The sequence below is a fragment of the Pangasianodon hypophthalmus genome, chromosome 6 (genome assembly GCF_027358585.1).
Source record: "Pangasianodon hypophthalmus isolate fPanHyp1 chromosome 6, fPanHyp1.pri, whole genome shotgun sequence".
NCBI classification, from domain to species: domain Eukaryota; kingdom Metazoa; phylum Chordata; class Actinopteri; order Siluriformes; family Pangasiidae; genus Pangasianodon; species Pangasianodon hypophthalmus.
The window spans coordinates 11,550,874-11,568,885 of NC_069715.1; the positions used below are offsets into that span (position 1 = coordinate 11,550,874).

The 18,012-nt window shown below is 40.0% G+C and overlaps 1 protein-coding gene across 1 annotated transcript; it reads right to left on the bottom strand.

The window, feature by feature from the left end:
* Positions 1 to 49: 49 nt before the first annotated feature.
* On the bottom strand, positions 50 to 14,466 carry ric8b (RIC8 guanine nucleotide exchange factor B). The gene is made up of 10 exons (XM_026927467.3): positions 14,252 to 14,466; positions 12,565 to 12,612; positions 11,349 to 11,966; positions 9,837 to 9,931; positions 8,258 to 8,408; positions 8,051 to 8,146; positions 7,771 to 7,915; positions 7,225 to 7,369; positions 6,184 to 6,303; positions 50 to 2,199 (listed from the first exon to the last, which is right to left on the bottom strand). The coding sequence occupies exons 1-10, from the start codon at positions 14,333 to 14,335 to the stop codon at positions 2,088 to 2,090; spliced, it is 1,614 nt and encodes a 537-aa protein (XP_026783268.1). The 5' UTR covers positions 14,336 to 14,466; the 3' UTR covers positions 50 to 2,087.
* Between the last annotated feature and the right edge of the window lie 3,546 nt (positions 14,467 to 18,012).

An 18,012-nucleotide genomic window follows, 5' to 3' on the forward strand; every position in this document is an offset into this window, starting at 1 on the left:
AAACAATAATGCAACAAGATATTGATCAGAAAACAGACTGACAAATTCCTCATTTAAACAGTGTTTAGTACAGTATAAAAAATGATAGATTACACACATTGTGTATATTTATCATACAGGTGCTAAGGAAATTTTTACAAAAGCGCACAAATATTCAAAATACTAATCTGTTCTTAGAATTCCAGAAAAGTGTCAGGAATATGTTGTGACTGAATGTGGGGACATACCATCAGATGGCCTGCAAAATTATTAATGATGGTGAGGAAACAAAAGTATTAAAATGTGGAAACAATTCTTAAACCATAGGTAATGTTTTGCTTAATTTACATGCACTTTACATTTATCACCATACAGGCTGTTTTATAATAAATAAATAAAACAGTGATGATTCCTAAGGCAAACCAGCTTTTAAAATATGAGTCACTTGAATCTGTAGTTCTAGCATTTATGTTCCCAGCACTTTATAACACAACTAGAAAGCCATGATTCCCCAGTTTACAGAATAATAAGCAAACTTACAGAAAGTCCGTGTTCTGAGAATTCTGAGAAGAAGTGGATGCGTAAACATAAATATTCAGTGAACCGTCTAAAATGAAAATGACTTCATTTCGCTAAATATTTTTTTTTTTGATAAATGTGAACCATTTTGAACTATTATTAATCTAAAAAAAATCTTGAAATAAATTTTACCAGAAAAACAGATACCAGAAAATCCTAAAATCTAAATTTAGTTGGAAATGTGATGTTCCAGGAGCTGAACGAGGGACTTTAATACAAACAGATTTCACTGTAAGGCCAGAGAAATGTAAATACACTTTTTTTTAACAGCTTTTTACAGATTTCTGTTTTTCAGCACAAAGGAAAGAGGCTCATGGATGCCCACTCAAGAGAAATAAGGCTTTTGTTCAAAAAGAAATGAAAAGCTAAATGTTCAAACATCAGTGAATGTCTCTACAGATCAGATTTATGCAGCAGTGTTATAGACATTATACTGTACATAGTGACAGTTAATCTTTTTTTTGTTTGTTTTTTTTACACACTTTTACCACTACTTCAAGTTATGGATTTAAAAAAAAAGTTTTTCCTACTTCCATGTGATTCCAGCATTCTCTTTAGCATTATTAACAAATTCACTTTAGTTAATAATACTAATCTATTAAACAATATTCGCATGGACCGAGTATTCATTTAAATCTTCAAAAAAAAAAATCTTATACAAAAAAAATTATTAATAAGATTGTCCAAATGTAATATTGAAGCAGTGAAGTCACACTAAAATTATAAAGACTAGCCTGGTGTGTATGTACCTGTCTTTAAAGCCACACTAGTGATACGAGACATTCAGTGATTCCCCACGATTACCTTTAGTCTTTTATATATAACTACAATATGCTTAGTGATATATGTTACTGCTCTCCCTCCTTCTATAAAGACCTACGCCAGAGTGGCAAGAGCAGCCCATGCTAACTGTGCTATTTACACTTACAAGATAATATTAACAGTCTAATGTCCTACATTTTCTCCATCCCTGTTAGGTGTAAATGCCTGTTAACAGTTCAGTGTACCTAGAGTAAGGTAAGGAATGATTACCAAAGTAGCAAGTTTAAGTAAAATTCCAAACTGATCTCCCAGAAAAAACAAAAAATGTTCTTTCTGCTTCCGAGTGGGACAGTGGGATCGTTATGGTCCGAGACTGATGTGGATTCCATCAGATTCTTTCCCTAGCCTTGCCCTGAGCATCAGTGAGGAACTCAAGAATGCGGCACAACACTGAAAAGAAATGCAATCAAATGTTTCATTTGGTTTCTGAGATAAAATGGCTATTTGTCCATTGTAAATTTATGGTCGAGAGTAACGTCACAGAGCATTAAACCTCAACATCTGACCACCTCACTGTGACTCACTCTTGGTCATGAATTTGCACTGACATATAACACATCATGTCTCACAAATCAAAGAGGCACAAACTATATTGTTTCTAATACAAACACAAAAACTAATGACAAGTTTTATATCATTTCTTTTCATATGGAGCGCTGACTTCGTGGCAATTCAGCAAGTGAGTGAGTGAGTAACGTTGGCGTGTCTTAATCCGAGTCTGAGTCACTGCTGTCTGGAATCTTGCATGTGTGTAGCGCCTCCTCTAGGGGAGCTAGTGAGCCATCCTTCCTCACTCCCATTGGCCTGATCAGTTGCTGCCTGCAGGGAGAGAAGAGTGCAGTCAGTAATTTACTTAGAAGATGAATTGTAAATGATCATGTACAAATGAGTTCTAATGACCAATGGTTTATGCCCAACATTCACAAACAAATGCATGAAAAACATGCAAAATGCACAGTGCAGTCCAATTACGTGTATATAAATGTGTATATATTTTCCAGCTACACTTCCTGTATACACTTTTACTATGCAAAATGGAGCAAATCATTGAATACCATACAATCGCTAAGACAATAAAAACTAGCTTGAGGGTAATCATTTGATGCAGTTGTTGTGCTCACATCTCATGAATGTAGTTTTTTAGGCCACCAATTTGTCACTACAATCCACCTGCGCTTTGAAAGCAACCCATTGTGTTGGCCATTGTAATACCATTGAGGTCCTTCCTCTAAAGAGGCCTGTTGATGTGTAGGACATCTTTCTTTTCCTTCACATCCGGCTACATAAGAGCCCTTGGAATCACGGCCCCAAAGACAGCCCTTCAAACACACACCCTGAACCTAGCCCTTTAGCTGTGCACGCCCTACCTTCCCCCCGCTTTGCAGTTTAATTACAGGATCAGTACTCATTCTAATCTCTTCAAAGCCGCGGCTGCTCCTTCACGCTAATCCAATTATATCTGCACTATGTGTCACTAGCACAGCCTAAGATGATTCATCAGAGCATTATCCAATCAAAGCAAAACCTAAGATTATCACAACATTATCCAATCAAACCTTGAAAAAAACAGCTCAATTACATTCATTTCTGGGATATGGAGCAAATAAATGATGGACTAATTAATTTCCAGGTTATTCAGTGATTTGTGGTTATGTCAAGGGCAAATAAAGCTGAATGCATTAAATACAACTTCATGAAACTTTGCACTTTTCTGAACTGCAGCTCTGCTGATGTATACACAAACTTAAGAAACAGCTTTAAAACACTGACTGATTTTTAAAAAAAGATGTTCAAAGCAAGTTATGCCCTTAGTGTGTGGATGCAATGCCCTATGCACTCATCAATACATGTCTGAAATGCATGGATTTTTATTCAGGTTACATGCACTGCTTATTCTATAGTCTGCTTGCCAGGAAGAACAAAGATGCCTCCCCTGTCCATAAAAATCACACCCACTAATTAGTTCCACAGATGATGAAGTAGTGAGCAGAAGTATGAGTATGAGTAAGTGTGTTGGGGGTGGGCCTGAGTCAGTGCTAATTGGAGCGAGTCAAGCAGTAGGAGGGTGGGGGAACATTCTTGTAGGGCGCTGAGCTGTCTCCTGAGCAGCCGTACTGGGGGAACTGGTGACTGTCCCTCTGCCCTCGCCACATCACCTCCTTTCTCCTCATTGAAGAGAATAGGTGAGGAGAAAGAAGAAAGAAGGATCCTTTCGAGGAAGGAATCTGCTTCTCTTGGGCACACGCTGCTCATTATGGCTTAACCACCCTATAGATGGACAACAACAATGATGTCCTCTTGTGTTTGCAAACTTATTCAACACCCCACATATCTCTCTCTCTCTCTCTCTCTCTCTCTCTCTCTCTCTCGTGCGAGCACACACACACACACACACACACACACACGTTTCTCTATCCTTGTGAGGACCTTAATCTCAGGTGATCAGAAGAAAATGTTCTGCCTCTTATAAGCCAGCTTCTTGCTGTCTCACACAAAATCACACACCCTAAAAGAATTCTTTGGCTTTGAGTTGAGACTGATGGTCTTAGAAGGAATAATGTCATGACAGTGAGCCAATTTAGTACCATTGTGACCAAAGACAGCAGATGACTGACTGTTTTTGGCAATAAAATCTCAGAGTGACCGCTGATATGATCCTTGTTTAAAAGCCACCGATAGGAGAACGGCATAGGATTACATGAAACTCATAGGACGGCTATAAATACATTAGTGGCAATGACAATATGTACAAACATCTCAGGCTCACAAGAATGTTTCTGTTTACAAGATCACTTTTTTTTTTTTTTTTTTTGCATGAGCCCAGATTGCACTGATTGATGACAAATAGAACGTAGTAATTTTCTTCAAATCGCGGGCGGAAAATTGATAGAGGATCTTCATCGCATATGCTGACGTGAAGAACACACTAATGCACAGTCGGCTTTAGTTTTTAAAAATAAAATGTGTAAAAACTGTTTTTTTTTTTTTTTTTTGTGAGGACTAGGTGATTGTGAAGACATTTGACACCATCTTGTCAATGTGAGGGCATTTGGCTCTTTTTGGTCCTCATAAACAGTTAAATACATGTACACACACACACAAACACACACAGCAAAACCCCCCTAATTAAGCCAGTGCCCTCGTTCATTTCTTATTTTGCGATAATGTTTGACACGTCTGTTGAATACAGACAGCCGTGTATAAAAGAGACACGTATATGTACTTAAAGGAAAAAAAAAAAAAATCTGAATGTGGAGCGCAAAGGACCAAAAGCTCACTGTGTGTGCCAATTAGCTGGTAATTAATGCAGCAGGACTGATGTGGCGGCCGGTGTGACAGCAGCTTGCATTGACTCCTGCTGAATGCTGCGGTCTAGAGGAAGGCCAGCTGTAAATGAGGCAGAAGGAAGCAGCGAGAGATTCTTGCCTTAATGAAACGGTTGGTAAGGAACGTGCTCAGAGCAACGCAACAGCTCCTCATACTGGAGCCTCACTAGCCTTTGCTGCCAGTTGTTGACAGAAAGGTCAATATGGAGGCAGTCTGCTCTTACCAAAGTCTCTAATGAGAGAGTTAGAGTAGAAGAAATATGATGCACTTGCCCAGTTTACAAATGTTCTCATTTGCAAGGATTTGGAATGGTTAGACAAATACAGAATACATTATAATAAATAAATAATGAATTGCATCAGTGGATGTAAAACACATTTAAGGGATGAATCAGCATGATCAACTAATCGATTGGTTGTCTAAAAGCTAATTGTTTTGATACATTTTTGTTTTTAATATTTATAATGATTATCAGTTTCAGTGAACAATCATTTTGGATATCTTACAAAATGACATACAATATAACGGAGAATAAAATACTATTTTTTAACTGTATAATGTAAATTATAATCCCAATGTCTGGTGTCACCCAGAAGACGGGTTCCATTTTTGACTCCCTTAATTTGTCTCAAGATTTCTTCCTCATGTGAATTTTTCTGATATTCCTGTAAAGCTGCTTTGTGATACTGGCTACGTTTACATGCACCTCAGTATTCCGTTATTAATCAGAGTTTGTTAATATTCTAATTAGTACCGAGTCCTGTAAACGCCGCAATCCGATTGCCCGATTCAGATTAAGACAATATTCTGATTCCCAAAATTCTGATTCCTGGAATATTCCTGTAATATTCCTGTTTTAATTGGAAATTTGTTGCATGTAAACACCTTATTCAGAAAATCCACTGAAAGGAGATATATGCGCATGCGCAGTCCGTGTAGGCTAGGTATTTAGGAATGGCAACTCAGGCACACTTACAACAGCCATGTATACAGGAATATTCTGACGCCTGTAAGCATATGAACATCGTATTTGGAATATGGCTGCAACCCGAATATAAACCTTAAACAGAATTGATGTGATGTAAACGCAGCCAATGTCTTGTTAAAAGCACGATACAAGTCAAAATGAACTGAACTGAAGAGAGATGTGCGTTATTATTTTAGTTTTGCTCCTTGTAATGATTTAAAGTAGACACCAAATCGTCATCTGCTTTAAAAAGCAGTTCCTTCTTTCCTAAGTTCCCCCAAATTTTAGTGCAGAAACAAATTCTTGCTCTGAATAAAGATCAGGCAGATCGTAAGAGAGAGCTTTATGTGCAACACTGCAGCTAGTTCTCCATCTAGCTCATCCACAATCACCTCCCTTCCTTGGGATGTATTTGAAAGAACAAGAGTGAACTGCCTAAAACTAAAATAATCTGAACTAAATCAGCATTTACAACAGTGCTTATGGGGTTTTAACTTTTTAATTCCCACCTTGACAACTCGCCGATCATGTTTGCAAGTTTCTGAGCTTCGTATTCCTTCTGTTCCTCTGTCATGTCCTCAATAGGGTTTGGCATTGGCTCCTCTATGTGGCCTGTAATGGGGTTAATGCTGAAAGATACAAGTGGGGGTAGGGGCGATTCATGAGACCAGACTCGATTTTTTTTTCTTTAATGAATATAACAAAGATACACTATCTGGCCAATCATTTGTGGACACCTGACCATAACACCTATATGTGCTTTTTCAACATCCCATTCCAGACGCAGTTCCCCTTTTCTGTTATGATAACCTCTATCTTTCTGGGAATGCGTTCCACTAAATTATGGAGCATGGTTCGGGGATTTGTGTTCATTCAGCAACAAGAGCATTAGTGAGGTGAGGCACTGATATCGGGGCGAGGAGGCCTGGGGTGCAGTTGGTGTTCCAGTTCAACCCAAAGGTGTTCAGTGGGTTTGGGGTCAGGGCTCTGTGCAGGACACTCGAGTTCTTCCACTACAACCTTGGCAAACCATGTCTTCATGGACCTCACTTTGCGCGCAGGGGCACTGTCATGCTGGAACAGGTTTGAGCCCCTTTGTTCCAGTGAAGAGAAATTGTAATGCCACAACATACAAAGATACTCCATATATTTAGGTTCTTCCAACCCAGTGGCAACAGTTTGGGGAAGGCCAACATACTGTATGGGAGTGATGGTCAGGTGTCCACAAACTTTTAGCCACTTAGTGTATTATCAGGAAACCATACTATATAACATTACGAATCCTGAAAGACTTGTCATTGTGTCTACAACTAAATACAACGGGGCTGAATGTTTTTCTATTGGCAAAATAATTTATAATTTCTATTAAATAATAATAATAACAATAATAATAATAATATGTAATGCCATTACATACATAATTATAACAACGTTATGCCTTATGAATGCATAATAACATGTAACATGGCCTTAAGTGCCATTTTAACACATTTAAATAATATATATATATTTTTTGCCATTGGTAGGGGATGAAGGTTTTGATAACTTACAATGGTTTTGCTGATTTGTACTCTTCGGTGTCTGAATCCTCATCAGGAGAGTACTCAGTGTCTCCTCTGCCCCCTGCCAGCAGCCCCCGAGCCACCAGCAGCCCTGCAGCATTGCCATAGCCAGTATACTTCAACAGGTTGTCCACTGCAGGATGATAAGAAAACAAAAAAAACAAACAAAAAAAAAAAACAAAAAGAAAAAAAAAAAAAAGAAAAAAAAAAGAAAAAAAAAAGAAAGACTCAGCACAGAATCATGGGAAGGATCATAAACCTGCTCTCTAACCAGCTTTCAAATGATTTAATCAGTACTAAATTAGAAACACTCCCACTTATATAGAGATTAAAATCATTTACAGGATCACAAATTTCTTTTTAAAAACTTGCTGCTTTTTCTATACATATTCATGTAATAAGCGATCATTAATATTCAGCATAGCAAATAGCATCTAGTCTGGAGCAGGAAATAAAAATGTTCCTAGAACTAGAACCGTAATATCATCCTGGTTCCTCACGTGGAACCCTGCCTTAAGACACACCAACACTCACCGCTTTCCTTGCAGAGGACAAAAAGGAACTCCGCAGCCCCCTGTTTCACCCCCATGTCTATGTGAGTCATGAGGCGGACCAGTTTGTTGCGCACAGTGCTGCCCACTTCTGGTCTCACTTTCACATCTTTTAGAGGTGGCAAAACCTGAGCATTAAACACTTTTCGTTAGAACAGACCTAAAAGGTGCTTGATAACAACAAAAACTGGGTACAAATGTGATCTAGTGGACTATTACTTAATAGACAGCAGGGTTTTTACACAGGAGTGTGCAGACTATACCTTAGCTTTGAGGTATCTGCGAATCTCCCTGTGGTATCTGGAACTTTCCGTCATTAGGCTCAGCACTGGAGTCAGGCCTTCTTTGTAATTTGACCCCTGAGAAGGCAGAAAAATACAAGCTCTGTATATTCTACATACACATGGTGGAAAAGGCACGGAGACAGCTCGCTATCAGAGCCTTATATCAAAGCCTTTCCGTTTCAGTACCTTGTCTATTCTTTTCTCCATGAAGTCCAGAAGCACCTGCAGAGCATTCACGTTCTTTCCACCATATTCCTCAAGTCCTCCCTGTACAGGCACGTCGATCAGGACATCCAAGCAGGACACAGGAAGGTTGCTCAGAAGATTTATGGCATGACTACAAGAGATTAATGGACAGGATAATGGATGATTACTATTATAGTATTATAGAAGTGATTATACTGCAAGCATTTTTACAGTCAGTTCCAGAATTATTGGCACCCTTCAAGAGAATGGGCAACAACAACCATGGGGAAAGCCAAGTACTTATAATCATAAAAGAAACTGATTGGTGATTGCTGATCCGCACAACTCATAGAACAATATTGTTGAAAGCCTAAGGTCTGAATTTAAAGAAAAGTCTGCATGCACCAACCAAGGAATACAAAGAATGTTGAAATTTTGTGCTTGTAGGAGTGGTCCAAGATCCCTCTACAAGTCTTCTCCAGCATTGCTTGTCATTAGAGGAACAGGCTCTGTGCTGTTATTGTCTCCAGAATATTCACTACAGGGGTGACAATAATTCTGCAACTAAATTATTACTCTTTTTTATTAAGGGGTCTCAGTTTGAAGTTGACCGCACATTATCTACGAGGGTGGATTTCTTTCCGAGTTTCAAAGTTTGTAATTCATCCTCACCCTCTAATAACAATTTAAACTTCATCCTCACCCTCTAATAACAATTTATATTTATAAAATATAACAGGTTATGAATACAGTTTATTTGACATTTGCCTTAATGATCTGTCCTTTTCTGGCTCATGGTCATCTCTTTATTATTCATCTGTACTGAGTCACAATAAACTGCACCAGTTCAGAAGAACAGTACCAGTAAATGTTTGCCAACCTCTTTACAAAGTGTCTACACTGATGCGAAGCCATCTGACAGACACTAACATGTCATGCTAACAGTGCTGTCTAACATGTACATGTCTGGGCATTTTGCAAAGCTAGAAAAGGGGGCGGGGGAACGAAGTCAGTTCCCGAGCCTATTTGAATAACAAAAGCCCAGCTACTAGTGCCCAAGTCTGCTTCAGCACATTCAATCTGCTTTAAAAAGGCGCAGAATATAGTCAGCGAGGCCAGAGTGCTAGAATGCATTGTGTTTGTGTCAAGAAAGCAAGACATTCCAGAGGTGTGAAAAGGCTGGCGACTGAGCTATGGGGCGCACAATGAGTCAAACCCACACAAACGGGGTGTGGGGGATTCAGAATGCACTGGCTTCTCTCTGCAGGGCAAAGAGGGACGCCATTAATCACTTAAAATTGACACTCCTTCACTCACACTTACTGTTCACTGCTGCGGCATTCAGAGGTACTCCTTAAGCAAACTGAAATTCATGCATGTAAATATATACACACTGATTTTGCTAAGGATTTCAATATAGCATTACTAACCCTACGTAAAACATACACATTCAGTAACCAGACGTTAACCAAAGTGAAACATCAGTTAAGTCCGATTAGAGGCATGACTCAAGTCATACAAATTTGCAAACTCAGGAACATCCATGTGTGTGAGAGGTGAGGACTTCATGAGCACCTACCTGTGAACTTCCTCCGTTTTCTCCTCTGTCTGAACCCTCAGCATTAGAATATGCCTCATTATGGCTGCTATACGCCTCAGTTGGTGATCATTATGCTGTTGAAATAAAGACACAAGAACAGTGAGATAACTCAAGTTAAATATAACGGATTATAAGTACAAAACTGGTTCCAAAGTAATGCGTGGTATTGTACACTGAGGACGGGAAAATGTATTCAAACGCATATCCACATTTGCTATAGAAAAATGCATCTGCTGCTGATGTGTTTTCTATAATTATACACAGGGAATGTAACGCTGCTGAACAAATGCAGATATGTATATATGCAAAGCAGATTTCACCTTTTTAGACTGAAAATGATTAACGGTTTAACAGTAAATTGGATACAGATTCTGATATCATGTTACAAAAAATTTTGCACAAGAGCATTACCTGGAATTCGGCTTTGACCTCGTTCACACAATTTACTTCAATGTATTACTGCTTTATACCTACAGGAAACATTAATTTAGGCAGAATGTGGTCACTACATTTGTTAGCCAAAAGACTACCAGAGAGGCGCAGTGTAATCAAGTGTGTGTGACTGAAAAAGGGCCAGAAAATCTCACTTCACCTCCGCACAGCAACCTACTGAGTAATGTGTAGACAGAGTTCAATTACCAACAGTGCTATGCTTTGCTTTGAGGTACACAATATTCTCCTGTCATCCCTTTTAAAAAGGAATGAATGAATATTTCAACAAATAAATTAGTCATGGGCATAAAAGCTTGCAGATACAGGTCAAGAGCTTCAGTTAATGTTCATGTGGTCTCCTGCGGATGTAGCCCATCCACCTCAAGTTCTGATTTATTGTGTTTTCTGAGATGCTTTTCTGTGCACTACAAACGTAAACAGTGGTTGAGTTACAATTCCCTTCCTGTCATCATCAAATTTGTCATTCTCCTTCTCTCATCAACATGGCTTTTCTGCCTGTAGCGCTGCTGTTTACTGGAAGTTTTTTGTTTATCACTCCATTCTGTGTAAAAATTGCTGAAATACATAAACCAGCCCGTCTGGCACCTACAATCACACCATGGTCAAAGTCTCTGAGATCACATTTTCTCCCCATTCCATGGCTTGCAGATTTACAGGTGTTCCTATTAAAGAGGCCGGTGAGTGTTTATGGCTGCTACCTTTTCATATCAGAACTTAAAAGCCATACAGTGCCTGGCCACAAGACACAAGGTAAATTTACTAAATTTACAAGCAGACTGTTTGATTTTGTCTGGAGAAAGTATGACTCACAAAGACAGTGTGGATTTAGAGAGAGACCATTTACGCACTGACCCTCCTAACGCTGATGAAACACAGAGAGTTCTTACTCTAATTCTCGCAGTGCAAAACTGGGGCACTGTCTTGTAATGATTTATTTTTAAATAAATAAAACATTTAAACTGAAAAGCACTGTAAGCAAAAAAAAAAAAAAATTCACAGGGTAGCTGGAAAAGGCGTTCCTAACTTCAGGCTTCTCACCTGATCATTGGAGTCAGCCATGGTGATGTTGAACAGAGCTTTGAGTGACTCCATTGCCCGCTCGTTCCTCTCTAGAGGAATGGGTGGGGCCTGTGAGTCAGGACACGTGACTTCGTACGGCCCCGCCCAGCGCACATCCAAGGTGCGCTCGAGTACACCAGTGAGCAGCTCCACAGCATCTGAGTCCTGGCGCAGTCCTCTCCGGATGTCTGGCCTCAGGGCCGAAAGCAGGAAGAGCAAACGGAGAGAGAAGAGCTCCACGTCATGGTTGGCGGAGCTGGCCATGCGCAGACAGGCACACAAACCCAGTCCTAGCTGCACGTCTGCACCCACCTGCTGCGCTGCCACGCTGTTAAACATCACGTTACACAGGCACTTGAGCGCCTCCACCACTACCCTCTCCTCAGCTGCTGACTCTGTTTTCTCTAGACGCTCCACATCGACATCAGGCAGCGGGATGCGCGCCAGCCGGGCAAGAGTGACTATGCCGTCGTGGGTGGCTACAGGCCCAAGGACACGCTTATCACGAGACAGGATGCGCATGGTCTCCAGACAGGTGCTCTGACATTGGGGCCGCACAGGCTGTCTGAGCACTGTGAGTATTCCCTGACACAGCTTCTGCAGAGGAGAAACACAGAGAAGCAGCGGAATCGTGAAATATACATGACTATATTACTTAAAACATGATTATTTGGGCTTTGATTTTGATCACTCTAGAGGCAATTGTTGAAAGAAAAAAAACCTACTGGCATGTTTTTTGGGAGGTGGAAGGAAACCAGAGGACCATGAGGAAACCCACACAGATACAGAGAAAACATGCTAAACTCTGCAAAAATATTAACCCGAGCCCAGGATCAAACCTCAGAGCTGCTGTGAGGTGGCAACACTACCTGCTGCATCACCATGCCACCTGTGCTGCATACAGTTCGCACAAATACTGATTTTTAAATGAGTAATGTTTAATTATTAATAAATCATTAGCCTCCATGCTCAGTTGAGTTCTGTCATTTATTGGTGCTTGCAATTTTTGTTGTCATATTTAAGAAAAGACTTTTCAACCCTCAACAAGTGTGACATGGTTTTGTGGTCCGCTTAAATCTGTCAGGTGTAAAACCCAATAAATTTCACTCAGCAATCTGAACATGACACAATGTCCTTATTTTCATGAGATTCCTAAGCAGGTTACCTAAAGCCAAAATGTCAAGTATATACTCACTATTCGAGCCTCCTCTTGTTTGCAGTCAAAGGCAAAAGTCCTACAGTTCTGAAAGAAAAAATGAACAGTGACGGGCAATATGAAATACTAGAGTATAGATTCTCATCTAACCTGCATCATTTACAGTTGAATCACATGGCTGAGAAACACACTGAAGCTGTGTACTTCATGATCAGGATGTGGTGACTATTCAGTAGGAGAAAAGATGCACAATGTTTGGTGGACACAGCATTGCATAAAAAGCATAAATAAGTAAATTAATAATAAATAATAACATACAGTACATTGTCTACATCTACACTCGGTGAACGCTTTATCAGGTAAACTGAGAATATGTCATGTTTATGTCATGTTTAAAAAAAAAAAAAAAAAAAACACTGACTCTTGCCCATCTGCCAGGTACATTTTCGCTCTGTTATTATTCAAGTGGTGCACCAGTTACAGCACTGACATGATATGTGTGGTATGCGTAAGAGTGTATCAGGTGGCACAGTATTACTGGGTTTTTAAAGATGTCATTCGAGTCAGGAACTGAACAATGAGTAAAGGGTCTGAGGTGTAACTGCATACAAAGTGGACTGGCAAGGTTAGAAAAGGACCACTCCTTTTCTATTGATTGAGAGATGGCAGCCAGTAACTCTATACCTGTATACATCTTTATACAACATGCACCAAGGTGTCGATGATTCATTTATTTTACTCTATACCACACTGACAACACAGCAACACATTAATAAGCCCTTTATTAGAGTTTGGGATTGTTCCTGCACTTACAAATAGGTACAAAGTGGAAAGGATGGACAGGAAACTACATGGAACAAACTGGAAAATAAAATGATGACCTGTCATTTCTAACTTAAGATTAGCTTTACACAACAAAATAACATAAAAGAGGGACACAAGCAGAGTGAATCCACTACTAAGCTGCACTGCACTATTTAAATGAACCTTTTCTACAATGTAGTCTAACTTATTTTCTGACTGTAGGGCAAAACCAATTCCAGTTAACAAGATCAGGGTTTCTTGCAGTTTTTTAGCCAGGGATCCCTTTAACCTCAGTCCAGATTCATTTCATGAACATTATTTAAATGCATACAGTATTTTTTTTTTCCTCTTTATTAAAGCCATATAGCTTTCCACTGACAAAACACCTTAGGTTCAAGCTGACATTATCTACAGGATACTTGGTGGGTTTGTTTATTTGTTTGTTTGTTGTTGGGGACTTGAGTTTTAAGTAAACTCATAATAATACCAATAATAATAATAAGAAGAAGAAGAAGAAGAAGAAGGAGAACAATAACAACTACTACTACTACTACTACTACTTTGATAATGGTGAGCTGTTATTTCCAGCACTGTAAAAAAATGTAAATAAAATTAGGGACCCCACTTTGGAAACCACTGAGCCAAATAGCAAACAGCTAATGTAAACAGATTGATAACAGCTATCAAGCTAACCTGATAAAGCTAGAAGTATCTAGAAACGCTTCATTACCGCTTCAAATACTTCATGGTCGTATATTTCGTCTGAGGTTAGTACAGAGGTGAAAGAACACATCTGCACTGATGACTACTGTGTTTACTAACACTGCTAGTCCACTGCTGTCATTCAGCTAGCTAGCAGCCCAGTGCAGTGTACTCAGCCATTACTGAGCTAGCAAGCTACTAGCATGCTCCAGAAACCTACCTCTGCGTTGTATTCCTGCAAACGCTTTTCAATTTCCTCATCGTTCCCGTTTTCAATCTGCAGCAGAATTCCACTCAGATCCATGGCTGGAGACTGACCACCCTAACTAACAGAACAGTGACTGAAGTCTTACACAAGTAGCAGCAGATGTTTTGGTTCCGCCTCACCGAAAACCTCTCTTTTCAACTTTTCCCTGAGAAACGTCACGTCATAGAGAGTCACATGACCACCGACTTCCGGCCTACCACTATGTATACTAGCGTACTAACTAGGGTACTATTTAGTATGTCAAGTTATTGTGGAGTTTGTTAGTCAGAATAAAGTCAAAACCTTGACCATAAACGCATTTAAGTGAAAATATCCCTTTATTCCTAATCCTTCGAATGTTAGCTAGCATGCAAACTGACTATACAGACTAGCTAAATGCTATAGCTAGCTGTCACAGTGACTGCTGTGATGAATAGAGTGTGCACAGCAACAGAGTCTGGTCTACCAAACCACAGCTCAAACTGGTAGACCACCTTTGTCAAGTGGTAAATTATTTTCCAGCTTCCTAACTGACTGATGAATAAATGTTTGAGATTTTCTAATTGCCTTACTGTTGTGTTATTTGCTTAAAAACACCCTATTTGTGTTGTTGCACAAGTAGCAGTAATTAAGAAACTGTTTCATACCAGCAAGGTCTACCAGTCTGACCAGCTTGCCTTGTGGTTTTTCACCTAGTAGCTTGTCAGACCAAGCTGGATTTTCCAGCAGGGAGGTATTAGGTCTCATTCTCCTTGTTGTCATATACAGTATATATATGTATGTATGTATGTATGTATGTATATATATATATATATATATATATATATATATATATATATATATATATATATATATACATATATATATACACACACACACACACATATATATATATATATACATATATATATATATATATATATATATATATATATATATATATATATATATATATATATATATAAAGTTTTGGGACACCCCTCCAAATCATTGAATTCAGGTGTTCCAATCACTTCCATGGCCACAGGTGTATAAAATCAAGCACCTAGGCATGTAGACTGCTTCTCCAAACATTTGTGAAAGAATGGATCGCTCTCCGGAGCTCAGTGAATTCAAGCGTGGTACCGTGATAGGTTGCCACCTGTGCAATAAGTCCATTCGTGGGTCAGCGCATGCTGAGGCGTACAGTGCACAGAAGTCGCCAACTTTCTGCACAGTCAATAGCTACAGACCTCCAAACTTCGTGTGGCCTTCAGATTAGCTCAAGAACAGTGTGTAGAGAGCTTCATGGAATGGGTTTCCATGGCCGAGAAGCTGCATCCAAGCCTTACATCACCAAGTGCAATGCAAAGTGTTGGATGCAGTGGTGTAAAGCACGCCACCACTGGACTCTAGAGCAGTGGAGACGTGTTCTCTGGAGTGACGAATCACGCTTCTCTGTCGGGCAATCCGATGGACGAGTCTGGGTTTGGCGGTTGCCAGGAGAACGGTACTTGCCTGACTGCACTGTGCCAAGTGTAAAGTTTGGTGGAGGGGTATTATGGTGTGGGGTTGTTTTTCAGGGGTTGGGCTTGGCCCCTTAGTTCCAGTGAAAGGAACTCTTAATGCATTCAGCATGCCAAGACATTTTGGACAATTTCATGCTCCCAACTTTGTGGGAACAGTTTGGGGATGGCCCCTTCCTGTTCCTACATGACTGTGCACCACTGCACAAAGCAAGGTCCATAAAGATATGAATGAGCGAGTTTGGTGTGGAGGAACTTGACTGGTCTGCACAGAGTCCTGACCTCAACCTGATAGAACACCTTTGGGATTAATTAGAGCGGAGACTGCGAGCCAGGCCTTCTCGTCCAACATCAGTGCCTGACCTCACAAATGCACTTCTAGAAGAATGGTCAAAAATTCCCATAAATACACTCATAAACCTTGTGGAAAGCCTTCCCAGAAGAGTTGAAGCTGTTATAGCTGCAAAGGTGGGTCAACTCCATATTAAACCCTACGGATTAAAAATGGGATGTCATTAAAGTTCATGTTCATGTAAAGGCAGACGTCCCAAAACTTTAGGCAATATAGTGTGTGTGTGTGTGTGTGTGTGTGTGTGTGTGTATATATATATATATCAGGGTTTGAAATTAACTTTTTCACTCACCAGCCAATTTGGCTACTAAATTTTTAAGTTACCAGCCATTCAAAACTTTTACTAGCCAAAAAAAAAGAAAGAAAGAAAATAACCTGATTAACTATGTCACATCTTTATTTATAAAAATGTATCATATATTTTATTATTATTTATTATAAAATCTGAATTTCACTTAAACAAATGCTCAGATGTCCTCAGAGCTCTCATCCTCAGAGTCAACTGTGTCACTAAGGAAGTGCTGTTTTTCAGCTCGGTCTTTGCGTGTGAACTCTGGTCTGCGGGAGCGCAAACTCTCTGCATGCCATATCTCAATGGCGTTGGTGGGATCAAAGTGCACGATATCAGGAGAGTTCAGCTGGACAGTAAGAAGCCTTCAGTCTTGCACGCCAGTCAGTTTTCACCAACTTCATTAAACTAAAACCTCGTTCACAGTCACCAGAAGATGATGGGATGGCAAGTGGTCAAAAAGTTGAAGAATATCAGGACACTCATGGCCCAGCATCCTGTTCACAGCAGGCCAGGTTATCTTCTCTAAGGGCCCCATTTGCTGTTACAGTCGTGACTTTAGTACAGTCCACTGATCCGGGATCAAGTCAACATCCACTCCAGCTGACAAGAGAAGAGGCTTGCAATGATGTGTGAGCTCTTCCACGTCAGTGTCGCCAAAGTCTAAAATACATAATATTTATGAAATATGTTGTTTTCCATAATACTGTCAAGTTATCTTCCCTATTAAAAGGTGTTGGTTAAGGTTTATACATTTAATTACTATTCTGTACTCATGTCTTCATCTGGCCAGCACTGGAAACTGATCAGTCACATAGCCTTCAGGACACCACTGCTTACATCCCCAAGTCTTCATGCCCAGTTTGCCACTTGGTGTATATATACTAACAGGTGTTGTCAGTAACAAGGGTGGGATATATTAGGTAGCAAGTGAAGAGTCAGTTCTCGAAGTTGATGTGTTGGAAGCAGGAAAAATGGGCAAGCGTAAGGATCTGAGCGACTTTGACAAGGCCCAAATTATGATGGCTAGACGACTGGGTCAGCACATCTGCAAAACGGCAGGTCTTGTGGGGTATTCCAGGTGTGAAGTGGTTAGTACCTATCAAAAATAGTCCAAGGAAGGACAACCGGTGAACCAGCGACAGGGTCATGGGCGCTCAAGGCTCACTGATGTGTGTGGGGATCGAAGCCTAGCCCGTCTGGTCTGAGCCCACAGAAGAGCTACTGTAGCAAACATTGCTGATAAAATTAATGCTGGCTATGATAGAAAGGTGTCAGAACACACAGTGCATCACAGCTTGCTGTGTATGGGGCTGCGTAGCACTTACAATGGGCATGTGAGCAATTTGTCAAAGTACAGCAAAGAATAGATTTGGAACTTCAGATAATTTAGAATTCTTTGAAGTTGTCTGATGCTAGAAAGTGATCATGAATCACTGGCCACTTTATTAGGAGCATCTCTACACCTTCTCATTCATGCAGTCATCTAGCAGCAGCGCAATACATAAAATCATGCAGGCTACAGTGGGCATAGGCTGAAGACCAGGTGACATTTTTCCAAGCTCCACTGTCCAGTGCTGGTGAACCT

What these genes read in the sequence shown, in the direction of transcription:
- ric8b (XM_026927467.3), bottom strand. Translation starts at nt 14,335, where the DNA reads ATGGATCTGAGTGGAATTCTGCTGCAGATTGAAAACGGGAACGATGAG. An exon ending in TGCAGGAATACAACGCAGAG is followed by an intron (nt 12,613 to 14,251) that starts GTAGGTTTCTGG and finishes TTTTTCTTTCAG; the next exon opens with AACTGTAGGACTTTTGCCTT. An exon ending in TACAAATCAGCAAAACCATT is followed by an intron (nt 6,304 to 7,224) that starts GTAAGTTATCAA and finishes TGTATCTTTCAG; the next exon opens with CATTAACCCCATTACAGGCC.